Source organism: Cryptomeria japonica, chromosome 3, assembly GCF_030272615.1.
Source record: "Cryptomeria japonica chromosome 3, Sugi_1.0, whole genome shotgun sequence".
NCBI lineage: Eukaryota > Viridiplantae > Streptophyta > Pinopsida > Cupressales > Cupressaceae > Cryptomeria > Cryptomeria japonica.
This window is the reverse complement of record NC_081407.1, coordinates 264,045,204-264,059,339: the sequence shown is the minus strand read 5'-3', so window position 1 is coordinate 264,059,339 and position 14,136 is coordinate 264,045,204. Positions and strand designations below refer to the sequence as shown.

General features: G+C 32.9%; 1 protein-coding gene across 1 annotated transcript; it reads right to left on the bottom strand.

Annotated features, from left to right (window-relative positions):
- Positions 1-5,106: 5,106 nt before the first annotated feature.
- Positions 5,107-6,766, bottom strand: LOC131066812 (caffeic acid 3-O-methyltransferase). The gene is made up of 3 exons (XM_058001662.2): positions 6,057-6,766; positions 5,668-5,732; positions 5,107-5,484 (listed from the first exon to the last, which is right to left on the bottom strand). Exons 1-3 carry the CDS (start codon positions 6,736-6,738, stop codon positions 5,191-5,193), a joined length of 1,041 nt encoding a protein of 346 aa, XP_057857645.2. The 5' UTR covers positions 6,739-6,766; the 3' UTR covers positions 5,107-5,190.
- Positions 6,767-14,136: the final 7,370 nt, after the last annotated feature.

Below are 14,136 nucleotides of genomic sequence, written 5' to 3'. Positions count from 1 at the left end.
GAAGCTACTGATATAAAAGGGTAAATTATTAAGCAAGGTAAGTTCAAATCTTTTGTTTCAATAAGCAAGATTGGTAAAAAGATGAAGGAAGAAAATGTAAGTTTAATGCGTGATAAAGATTTTCTAAAAGAAGAATAGATAAAAATGTAGAAGTGTAATTCAGAAATGGTAGAAAAGATAAGGTAGTTAGGAAAATATATTTATGAAAATTTATGTGAAAATAGTATTCTGGAAAAAGAATTAGAGAATATTAAAAACAAGAGTGAAGATCTCCAAGAAAAAGTGAAGTGGTATGAAAAAGAAAAGGAAGAATTAGAAGAAAACTTGAAATTGTTTGATAAGATTAAAAGGGGAAATGGAGATTTAGAAGAAAATGGAAAATAGTTTACAAAAAGATGAAATATCACACTTGAAAGAAGAAAATAATCAACTAGATCAAACACTTGTATCGTGTCTAAAGGAAAATGAATGTTTAAGGTTGAAGGTTGTACTATGTGATGTTTTATATATGATACAAATGCCTTGTGTATATGGTTGAAGCTTCTTCTATTAGAGAATGTAAGAATGAAGATGTTAATCTGAATGAATCTATAAATATTGCAAGTTGTGCTGATAATCACAATAAGTACAAAGAATGTTAGTTTAAAGATAAGGAAAAAATGAGTTATGGTGGAAAAGGTTTGGGAAAGCATGGGCAAGGAATTAGAGAGCCCTTTCAGGGAGTTATCAAGCCAAAGTATGAAGGTCTTGAGTATACCATAGGTACAAGAAATGATGATACAGGTGTTATAGGATCAAGAAAATCAACTTATTGAAAGCAAAAAATTCAATGTTCTCATTGTGATGGAAAAGGACATAAAAAGGACAAGTGTTGAAATATACTCCTTGTATTATTAGTGGTTTGAGAAATTATTCAAAAGAGATGTGTTGGAACATAGAATTAAAGAATTAATCTATGACAAAATGAATGAAAATGAAATGTGGATGGTGTTAGATACTTGATCAATCCCAAAGACACTGAGAGGGGGGGGTGAATTAGTGTCTAATCGGTAACCAAAAGATTTGAACTTGTTTGCAACTTTATAACCCAAATTAATATACCGGTAAGCAAATAATAATGCAGTAAATAAAAAAAAAAGTATAACCATCAATGCACACCATAACAGAGATATTTTGGCGAGGAAACCCGGTAGGGGAAAAACCTCAGTGGAATTTGTGACCCACAATATTTACTCACTGGCCAATATGAATAAATATTACTTTTACAATAGGGGCCTACACATTCAGGAAGGCCAACAGCCTAGAGCTCACTGCTCAATCACAAAAAGGAGTCCCACTGACTACAAAATTGGATGATTAAATCCAATGACATTGTACTCCTCAAAATAGCATCTGCAATGCTGGATTCAGTAACGGTTTAAGCTCTATCAGATACCTCTACCATAAACCTTACTTTTCTCTGCTATGCTCTTATCCGCTCATAAAATAATTAGATCATAATGCATATACCATTATTTGCTCTCATATACCACTTACATTCATTACCTAAATACATTGCAAAATGACCTACAAGATCTCATACATATATGAGTCTTTACAATACATCATGTCGGATATACAATATTATTTTCATGTCGGCTTAGAGTGCCGGTGTGATCTACTGTCGGTGTAGACTGGATGTCGGTGTGAATAACCTTGTAGTGCCTGTAGGTGCTGGTAGATGATGTTTGTCGCCGGTGTAACATGTGAACCATATTACTAGTTGGTTGCCATCAATGACAACATCAACTATTCTCATCTGAGTGTATAATGCCAACAATCTCCCCCTTTGGCATTGATGGCAACATTCATGTGAAAAATCCAAAAATTGATATCCAAAATTAAAGTCCAAAAACTGAGGGTGCTCCCCCTAAGCAAATGATCTCCTTCTATATATTTTTCTCATACACCACTACTCCCCCTTTGACGTCAATGACAAAGGATGTCAAAAGAATCAAAGAATTCAAAATTTACCTAGAAACTTGTAACCGGTTATGTACAATCTGAAAAATATCTACCAAAACCAAGTTAAGACCTTGCAAAAACTTAGTACTGTCATAAATTATGGTCTCAGTCTGTCGGATCATCCCGATCAGATAATGCATATGTTGCTTCGATGATCTGTTGCCTTGAATAGATGCTTTGGTTAGCTCATTCCGGTGTGTTAGTAAATTGTCCAATGTAGGACCAAGTTTGCTCTTCAACTCCCAGGTTTTCATCCTTAACCTTGCTTTCTCCCTTTCCAATTTCTCAATCTTCTCTTCATAGATTGTCATTTCCTGATCCAAAACTGAAGTAAGTTCCGAAGAGAATAGTTGATGTTGTCATTATACACTCAGATGAGAATAGTTGATGTTTTCATTGATGGAAACCAACTGGTAATATGGTTCACAAGTTACACCGGTGACAGACATCATCTATCGACACCTGTAGGCACTACAAGGTTATTCACACCGGCATCCAGTCTACACCGATAGTAGATCACACCGACACTCTAAGCCGACATGGAAATAATATTGTTTTGTATTGTAATTATATTATATAGCCAACATGATGTATTGTAAAGACTCATATATGTATGAGATCTTGTAGGTCATTTTGCAATGTATTTAGGTAATGAATGTAAGCGGTATATGAAAGCGAATAACTGTATATGCATTATGATGTAATTATTTCAAGAGCGAATAAGATCATAGCAGAGCGAGGCAAGGTTTATGGAAGAGGTATCTGACAAAGCTTAATTCGGTACTGAATCTAGCATTGCAGATGCTATTTTGAGCAGTACATTGTCATTGGATTTAATCATCCAATTTTGTAATCAGTGGGACTCTGTTTTGTGATTGAGCAGTGAGCTTTAGGCTGTTGGCCTTCCTTAATGTGTAGGCCCCTATTGTATAAGTAATATTTATTCATATTGGCTAGTAAGTAAATATTGTGGGTCACAAATCCTATAGAGGTTTTTCCCCTACCGGGTTTCCTCGCCAAAATATCTGTGTTACGGTGTGCATTGATGGTTATACTTTTGTTTTTCTTTACTGCATTACTATTTGCTTACCGGTATACTAATTCGGGTTATAAAGTTGCAAACAAGTTCAAATCTTTTGGTTACTGATTAGACACTGATTCACCCCCCCCTCTCAGTGTCTTTGGGACTGATCAAGTATCTAACAATTGGTATCAGAGCTTGGTCATAGGTTCGAATCACGCAGGCCTCGGTGAGTGATGCTGGGAGGGGGATTGTTGGCAGTGGTCCAGCATCCCTCGCGGGGATTTGCGACATGGTTTAACAGCCTCCTATGGATTCTATAAGTCTAGTGGTTGTATCGGGCATTGACAGGTCGATCTTTTGGTGCAATGACAACCCTAGCTTGTAACAAATGGAGTTATGGATCAAATTGGGAAAAGATTACAAGTATGTTCAAAAATTGTTCAAGTATAAATTTCATATGTGAAAAATGATAGAAACCATGAAAGGTTTGAATATTCAAAAGGAATAACAATTATTTTGGGTCAAAAAAAATCATTGTTTAGTATGATGCCTATAGATAGTGTGCAAGAAGTTCTAGATTAAAATTTTGAAGATATGAAAATTAATGGTTTGAAGGATTGTTGTAGTAGTTTGAGGAGCCAAAAAGAAAAGCATCACTATTCAAAAAAGCAATGAAATTTGAGTATGTTGAAGCATTAGTGCTAGAAATTAGGGGGCATGTTGGAATAATCTAATTAATTTCTCCATTCTTACTATTACAAACTAAATATAAATTGTAGGAATCTTATTCATTTCTCCACTATTCCATTCTGTTTTGGTTTCTTGTTCATTTGACTAATTTTAGGTTGCACTCTTCTAAATGTTGCATGTTTTGGAGGTTTGTAAACCTCTATTTATTTGAGGTGAACGTAATGCATTTTGTATCAACATCAATAAAATATGTTTGTGTTTTTTAGCAAACAAAAATATGTTTGTATTTTTTTTTTTTCTAAGCCTCTATTTATTTGAGGTGGTCATAATGCATTTTTGATGAAAGTTAATAAAATATGTTTATGTTTATGTTTTCTATTTTCATGGAAGATATTTAGTTGAATTATTTGAAAAAGCGGATTAGTGGGAACTATTGAGGATATATTCTAAAACTTTATGATAAAGACTAGCAACGGACCTTGATTATCCCATGTTTCCATTTTAAGACTACATGCTAGATCTTGAGAGGGACAAGAAAGGTTAATGGAATACTTGTGGTGGCACTTATTAATTTTTGTAGCATTAATAACCTCATAAACCTCAAGTTAGAAATTTTTGCAAAGTTGAAATAATTAAGTAGGGAACAATATTTAACAATATAATTTACATTTAATGAAGTCGAAAATGATTATTAGAAAGAGGAGGGAATGAGCACTAATTTAGTGAACACAGATCTTGAATTAAGTCAATGGGAAACAACCAATGGAAAGAGGAGGGAATGAATACAAGTTTTAAAATTAAATTTAAAAGCACAAAAGTCAACTTTACATTGTTCTTTTGACTTGAGATAGAGGGTGAGAAAATTAAAGAACTAGCTTAATTTTTAAATTTGATTTTAATGCATAAGGCCAATCTAGCATCATGATTTTTATTGAAGGCGAAAACAAATAAATTTGAAGGTTCTCGTGATGTAAGAAATTGGAACCATTCAAGGCTTCTATAGTTTTTTCAAATTTTATGGAAAAGTATACTAGTTATATATTAGTCATTAATAAAGTCAATTTTGCATCATGATTCTGATCTATGATGAACAACAAGAAATTTGAATGTTCTTGAGATGTAGGAAATCAAGATCATTCAAGGCTCATATAATTTTTATAGTTTTTTATTGAAAATATACTAATTATATACAAGCCATTAATCATATAATGGATTCACAATTTTCAACAAAAAAGTAGACAAACTAACATTCAATCTAATACATCTCATTAACATCATGTCCTTATTCATATATATGTTATCGATATATTCTTACAACTTAACATCATTTTATTTGTAATATAATAACATTACAAAAGAAAATGAGATTTTAGAATAGTTACTTGAAATTTAGATAAAAGTATGTCTTAAGATAAAGATACTTCTAGAATTATTTAAAGGAAAACATAACATTTTGATATCTTAGGTATGTTTTACGACTTAGATACTTCTATAAGTACTTGGAGAAAAGGTAGTTTCATGGTATTGTAGCTCTTAAATCCCGCTTTGAAAAATAATTGGCTGAATTCTTCCTCACTTCTCTCCTTTCCACCCATAGTAAATATTGGCATATGTATGTCAAACAATAATCCTAGTCGATTTATGCTTCCTTGGGAACCATCAAGTAGTGCTTCAATGATTAAGACCTTCCCATGTTTTGGTGTTGCTTCATAGATCTTCTTCAGAATTTCTATACACTTCTCATCATCCCAATCATGTAAAATCCACTGCAATAAATATAATTTTAACCTTTGAGAAAATGTATAGTGATGTACCAAAGAAAGAGAAATCATAAAATAATGCAATAATTATAATAAAAACCTTTAAACAAACATAGTGTTGATGTAACAAAGAAATATAAGAAGTCATATGAGACTAAAGTATATTGTTTCTTATGCAAAAGCTTTTACCTTCATGAGAATTATATCTCCACAAGGAATTTTGTCAAACATGTTTCCACCAACATGCTCCACTCCTATAATTAAGAAGGCAAAAAATAATTCACAAATTTAAGAAAAGAAAACAAAAATTACAAGCTTATAAACTTATTTATGTAACAATATATAACTTTAAACAAATAACATTGTTTTTATTTATTTATTGATATAATTATATAAAATACTTTCTTATATACTTTTGCTATAGCATATAAGATTACATTGTAACTCATTTGAAATTATACTTAACAGATAGTTTCTATTGAAGACGTTCTTATAATTTCAAATGAACCATCTAAACAACTCAAAACTTAAAATATACGATTTATACCTCCCCTCAAAATTGAGATGAGATTGCTCACCTGGTATGGGAGGTGCAGTAGCAATGACATGGGGCAAGTCGAAGTTAATGCCCTGTATGTGGGGATGCTGAGCAACAATAACAGACAATGTAGACCCTACTCCTCCAGCTAGATCCACCACAGTCCTCACACTCCTGAACCCATCATACATCTTCACCACAGAAGCCATGACATCTTTTGTATGGCAGGCCATCCCCTCATTAAAAAGCTTGTTGGCTTCAGCATTTGTACCCACATATTCCCATGGGCTCATGCCATGGACTTTGATAAAGGGATGACACCCTTCCAACACAGTATCATGAAAATGGTGTTGTGGATCCACATAAGCTTTGTCTGCCACCAACATCAGAAATGGCACACAGGAATCCCTATTTCCTTCCTTCACTAGCAGTTTAGAAACATTGTTCAGCCCATATTTCCTTTGCTTGGTTTGATTATCTACATCTTCAGTGAAGACCCCACAAGAAGCCAACAATCTCAGAATCCTAGACAAGTATTCCTTCTGGGGAACCTTATTTTCTGTTGAGGCAGAAATATGTTGAGCAATTTCATCCACAGAGAGAGGATTTTGTGTGCCATGTGTAGCTATAATCTGTGGGATATTAAGCAAGACAGCAGCTTTGAGAGCCATGGGTTTTGCAGCAGAAAGCATTATCTCATAAAGCTGAAGATGGGCTTCCATTTTCCTGGTGTGAGTTGAAGAAAATGGATTGATTCACTCACAAATTTAATTCCTTTTCTAGATCTGAATGACTCTAACAATTTACTTCCTTTTATAGAGATCTGAATGACTCACTAATTGTAATTAATTACTTTCTTTTATAGAGAAAAGCTCTGTTAAGAGATCAAAGTAAGATTATGGGTCCGAAACTCTCGGATATACAGTAAGATTTCATGCCAGCAATACACGTTTCATTTGATCTCCTCCATGTTGGATTTTGAAGAAAATAACGATGTTAAATGTGGAAATGACAAAACAAATAAAATAAAAAAAATTAAAACGTGGATCATCACCTTCTAGGGTTCGTATACTGCAAAATTCAACTCATTCAGACACGAGGTAGGGCCCGGCTTAAAAGTATTTTTGTTTATTATCATTTTTAGCTATAAAAAATTAAGGTGAGAATATAAAAATCTTAAAGAGTCTTTTAATAGAATTTTGAGTCCAAAAGAAAAATGTTATCATGATTTCTTTTTATCTTACTTGGACCTATTTGTCCTTTTAATCATTTTTTTTTTACTAGAGAAAAATCTTATCATGACATTTTTTGGATTTTAGTTGGATCCATGGGCCTTTTAGCCATTGCTTTGGATTCCTTGATTGTATATATTAGAAAAATGTTATCATTGCTTTGGAGATATTATTAGAAAATTTTGTTGAATTTTCTTTAGAGTAGAGTGTTGATCATTAATTTTATATTATGATTATATTGCTACAAATAGAACAATGTTTTTGAGTGGGTTTTCTTAAAGAGTAAATTTGTGCTACTCTATTTCTTTATTTTTCTTCTTTTATTCTTTTTTTCTAAGTGTTGATTTATATATTGTTAAAAAATATTTTAGATCTTACATGTACATGTTTTCCTCATAGGATTCATGCAGAAAATGTCTATGTTATATTTTTAATTTATGGGTTTAGATTCATGTGCATTTATATCAAGACTATTTTAGACTCTAAACTTTATGGTATTACCAATGAATGCATATCATTTTAGGTAAAAGTACAAAGCCATGTCACACTTTTATAAAGGAAATGGTCAATGTTGATTTAACTTTTTAAATTAAATCAATAGAAAGTGAAATATATGTTTTGAATTTTGAAATGATGTAAACTAATAAAGTTTATATTCTTATGCCTATTTTATGTTTGTAATTTTAATTTAAAATTTAAAAAATATTTGAATGTAGCTTTTTATAAAGTAAACACTATAATTTAGTTGCTAAAAAAATGCTGAAATTGAACTTGAAACTTTTATATTTACAACTTGAAACTTTACTGCATGGATATATTTTTTACTATTTTTTATAAATATTTATTTTTCAATAAATTTGAAAAGTTGCTTGTAATTAGAAAAGAATTATATGAGTAGGAGTTGTTGAAACATCGAGTTTTACTTTTTTTTGTAATTAGACCAAAAGTAGTATAAAATATACATTTAGTAGACACTTCCAATTGGAAAGGTTGTGACCCATATATAACTTAGCTATAATGAATCTATATAGACCATATGTTTGAAAAATAATAATTTCTAGTTAGAATTACTTAAATTCAGTTGTGTTGATAAGTTAGCCTGAAAAGTGACACAGTTTTGTGCTTTTACCCTTTACTTTCGTTTAGTATCAAAATCATGGTTTTACTCGTTGGTGGGTTTATTTTAGACTTATGATCCTTTCCCTTGTCCGAGCAATTCTTTTGTAGTTTATCTTATTTTTAAGGAAGAAAGATTTGAAAAGCAATTAAAAAATGGAAAAGATGGACTATATTGAGTTTAGTCATGTGGTTGCTTCTTGTATTTTTTTGAAAAAAGACTTCTTTTTTTTAGAAACAAGATGAAACTATTGTAGTAAAATATTCTACAGGTGTATGCAACTTTAAAAATTATTTTTTTAGACAAGGATACTCTATTTTTTATTCTAATGGTGACCTCACACTCCTACTCCCTTTTGAACACTGCTTAGATTTCATTTTTTTTGTCTTTTGCGAGTAAAGGCAATTAAAGTCTTGGCCATTGTGTGGGTGATTTGGTGGTTGATTTGACTTCTATTTGTGTTCTTCTTCTTTTTCTTGTGGTTGATGGGATTTCTACTTGTGTTTCTAGGTCTTCTCTTAGGTGCACAATGGATTTTGAGTTCTTGGAGATTGTGGTTGTTAGAACAAAAAATATCGTTGGATCATGGTTTAGTATTAGGTATTTCTTGTAATGTTGGTCCTCTTAGTAGGGAGATTTTAAAATATATGCCATTTCTATCCCCTACATCCCTTATTTTTTATGTTGGTATTTTGGTGGGTTCCAATTCTACTACACCTGGAAAGTCTTTGTCCAATACCATGCATGAGGGTTTTTCTTCTTTGTTGAAATAATTTACTATTGCCTTGGGATTCCTTTCTACTGTTACAATAGGGGAATCCATAATTCAACTTGCTCCTTTCTCCCCTATTGCGTAGTTTGAGGAGGGGGTTCAAAGAAATGAGGAGCTTTTCCTCAAAATAAGATAATCTATAGGATGGAAAGGTGAATTTTACCCTTATTTTGAAGAGTTTTTTCATGGTTTCTTTCTATCTAGTCTTTGATCAAGATGCCATCCTCAATATTTATTCTTGGTTTTGGGATAAAACTATCTCCTTCTCAAGCCTTAGGTAGCCTCTTTTAATCTTCTCAGTAAGTCTTTCAACCAACTATGAGTTTGGTATTGTTTCTCAAGTCTCCCACATTTTTTGGGGTGTAATTCCTAATATATCAACATTGGTAATTATTTGGGGTGTTTTATTATGGTGGATAATGTTACTACCAAGTTATTTCATACCACCCACACTCGTATTTTTGTGGAAGTGGAGTTGTCTTCAACACTCCTAGCGAAAGTTGTTTAATTGGTCTTTGATAGATTGTGAAAGCAATATGTGGATTATAAAAGCATCCCATTTTATTGTTGGTGGTGATTTACTACTAGTTTACTTCATATGAATTTATCCTCACTCAAATGTTTCATGTTCCTACTCTTGGTGAAAGAATTTTAATCATGAACTTGTTGGCATTATAATAGACAAGGAAAGATTGTTGGCATTTCAATAAGGATATTGAGAAGGTTGTTGATGATTATGGATATAACTGATTAAGGATGTTTACTGTCTTAATATTATTATTTTGTCATTGATGTCAAGCAATTGATTTTCTAATTTAGTATGATGTTTCCATATCTTAAGAAGTATGATTTGATGAGTATAAAGATGTCGATAAAAGACACAGAAAGATTGTGATGAATAAGGGCAGAAATAAGTTATTCAATGGGAAACTATTATTGAGTTAGACAATGATGAGATCATGATGTTTAGATTGTTTTGGTATCCTACATATGTTGTTGATTGTAAGGTTAATACTATACTATGTTACTGAGCAAAGAACCTAGTCGGTAAACCCTAAGGAACCTAGTCGGAAAACACTAAGGTTATCGCTATCGATTAATGAAGGCGGAATGTCTACCGAGTGAAGTTTAGTATTTATCGAGTTGCAACCGAGCTGTAATAGAATGCATTAAATGATTAAAAGTGTTATTTAATGAAGGAAGATGATGATGCGTTGGAATTGATTAAATAATTGGTATGTCATGCACAAAGTTTGTTAAGGATATGTGGCAACGGAAGATCAACAGAAAGATCTACAACTCAGATTGAACCGTAATACCTTAGCACAAGTTCCAAGAAATATATGCAAGTTCCAAGGCGAGGTAAAACATTTTCAGATCGAAGGATATATTGAACCTGGTCAAGACTGAAGATCTGATGGCTATGATTGATCATGGGAAATGTGATCAAGGAGATTAAGCGGTTAGCAAATTGTTTATAAATAAGGAACTATTGATAAACAATGTATGCAGGCAAGTGTAAGCATAGGGATGCTACATAGTGATTACCGAGCATAGAAGCTTGAAGACCTGTTTGATTAACAGAGTATAGAGCCTAGCAGAGGGACAAGATAAGTCCTATGACTAGATTGTATTGAGCAAATAAAAATCTGCTTTAGCATTTTAGATGCAAAGTTGCAGATATATTTTATTACTATTATTTTGTAAAGTGACAGAAAATCTCTTAACTGAGTGGACTTAACAGTCTTATTTGTAAAACCCTCTAGCAAGGTGACATTCTGATTGAGTGTTTGAAACCCTTTAACAAAGTCACTTCTAACAAGGTGAAGATCCTAATAGATCTGAGGGAAATCCCTTAACCGGGTCACATCTAGCAATGTGTTTGTAATCTTTAACAAGATTTTCTTTTAACTGAGCATACTCTAGAAGAGTATATTTCTTAGTGGGTCCGAAATCCCACAGTGGTTTTTCCCTATTTGGGTTTCCACATTAAATCTGGTGTTATGAGTGTTGTTATGATTATGTGTTCTTAAGGTTGCATGTTTTACAGTTTTGATTACATATATCTGTTTAAGCTACCGAGGTTGAATTTATTGAATATATTGAAGATTAAGTTTGTATGATTCACCCCCCCTCTCATCTTGTTATCTTGGCATCTATACTTAACAATTAGTATCAAAACTATCAATTGGTATCAAAGCTTTGGACTTAGGAGGAAAAGTTTAAAGGTACTTGAGGCAAAGATCCAAAGATGTATAAGAGGGATGCACCGAAGCTGAACAAGTCAAGCTTCTCTACATGGCAGAAAAGGATGAAGCTGCACCTATCAGGAGTTGGAGAATATGTTGTATATTATCTAGAGAATGATTGCATTACACCTAGCACCTATCCATTGACAATGGAAGAGATAAAGGCAAAGCAAGAACATATTCAAACAATGATTGAAATAACATCTACATTGACCGACTCAGAGTTTAATGATCTAGAAGGCTGCAATGATGCCAAGGCAATGTGGGACAAGCTCATATCAAGCTCATATCTATTTATGCCAGTGATGAAAATGTTCAAAGAGCAAAAGTGGATAGTCTAAGAGGACAACTTGAATCCTGAGAATGAATGAAGATGAGAACATAACCCAGTACAATACAAGGTTAAAGGAGATTGTCAATCAAATCAAAGGAGCAGGAGGAAGCATTGAAGAGAAGGATGTCACAAGTAAGTTATTAAGAACCCTTCTGCCAACTTATGCAATCCGAGTCTCTGCAATCAATGAATTGAGGTTTGTACCCAATATGCCAATTTCTTTGGATGCTACTATTGGTAAGCTACATGCATTTGAGTTAAGTAACTTTGATAACAGTGGGTCTTCGGTAAATAAAATTGAATCTGCATTTAGTTCTTTTCATCTTGATGAATATGATGATTACAATGATAGAAAGTATAAGTACTTTGAAGGGAATCACAGTGGAGCAAGTGAAAGATTTTGCAAAAACATGGAGGAGGTACACAAACTTTATGAAGAAATCAGAAAGCAAGAAGAGTTTGAAGTACTATTAGCCAGAAGGCCACCGAGAGGAAAAGGTAAGTACAAAGGAAAGTTGCCTTTGAAATGTTTTAACTATGATAGAATAGGACATATGGCTTCTAATTTCCCTAACAAAGAATCCAGTAAAAAGAGAGATTACCAAGATGACAGACAAAAAGATAATCACTACAGAGGACACCGAGACTTCAAAAGAAGAGATAAAAAGACATGTCTAATAGCTAATGAGGAATCCAATGATGATAAATCAGATGAAATTGATACAGAGGAAGTTGTTTATGTGGCTATCAAAGATGGATCGGATGAAAAAAGGTACGAAGAAAAAGCTTTAATATCTCACATAAATACTAATGATTCTTGGATCATAGATAGTGGATGCTCACATCACATGACAGGTGATAAACACAAGTTTGTTATGTTAGAAGATTATGATGGAGGTTATGTAAGATTTGGTAATGATGCACCATGTCCGGTAAAAGGTAAAGGATCCATAACACTTCTTGACAATGCTAAATGTAATGATGTTTATTGGGTTGAAGGTTTGAAATATAATTTGTTGAGTGTAGCATAGCTAAACAACACAGGTTACCGAATAGAATTTCAGAAAGGAATTTTCAGAGTTCATGACAAGCATGGAAAGTTAGCTGCTACTGGGACTCAAACAAAAGGTAACACATTTCACCTTGACTCAACTCGGAATAAGTGTCTTTATGCAAAGATAGATGATACCTGGTTATGGTATAAAAGATTTTGTCATGTAAATTTTGATAATCTGATCAAAATAATCAAGAAGCACCAAGTAAGAGGTCTATTGAGTTTGGAAAAAACTGAGAATGCTATGTGCCGAGGATGCCAGATAGCTAAGATGACAAGATCGAGCTTTACAAGTAAGTCCTACACTTCTAAGGGAATTTTAGATCTTGTGCACACTGATCTTTGTGGTCCTATGAAAGTTCAGAGTTATAATGGTGATAAGTACTTCATATTATTTGTGGATGATTACTCAAGGATGATGTCAGTAATGTTTTTAAAAGAAAAATCAGAAGCTTTTCAAATGTTTAAATGGTACAAGGCAAGAATTGAAAATGAAACAGGAAGGCAACTGAAATGTCTTAGATCTGATAGAGGAGGTGAGTTCACTTCCGATGAATTTAACTTACACTGCAATGATCATGGTATAAAGAGGCAAGTATCTGCACCAAGAACACCCCAGCAAAATGGGATAGCCGAGAGAAGAAACAGATCTATTGTGGATTGTGCTAGAACCCTAATGATTGAAAAGAAAGTGCCACAAACATTTTGGAGAGATGCAATAAGCACAGCAGTTTACACCCTGAACCAAGTACAACTGAAGAAAGGAACTTTGAAGACACCATATGAAATCTGGTATGACAAGAAACCTAATGTAAGTTACATCAAAATCTTTGGAAGTAGATGCTATGTTCACAAGGATGACAGAAATGGTAAGTTTGATCAGAAAAGTGAAGAAGGAACATTTCTTGGTTATTCTTCTAGAAGCAAAGCATTTAAATGTCTGATCAAATCATCTAACAAAATAGTAGAAAGTGCAAATGTGAAAATTGATGAATTTACAGAAAGAAATGATGAAGGAAATTCTAAGGAAACAGAAGATTATGAAGAATTTGTCTATGTTCAACTGACAAGTCCTATCGAGAGAGCTACTGAAGAAAATAAAGAGGATATTTAGTTATCGAGTGATGAAGAAGATCATACAGAGCCTACCGAGCTTATATTAGCCAAGTATATCAGAAGGAATCATGCATCAAGTCAGATTATAGGAGATAAGGATGATCCAGTGATAACAAGAAATAAACTGAGACAGAACACATGTCTGATATCTGAATTTGAATCAAGGATAGTGAAAGAGGCATTTAATAGTGAAGATTGGATAAATGCTATGATAGAAGAGATTGATCAAATCAAGAAGAATGACAC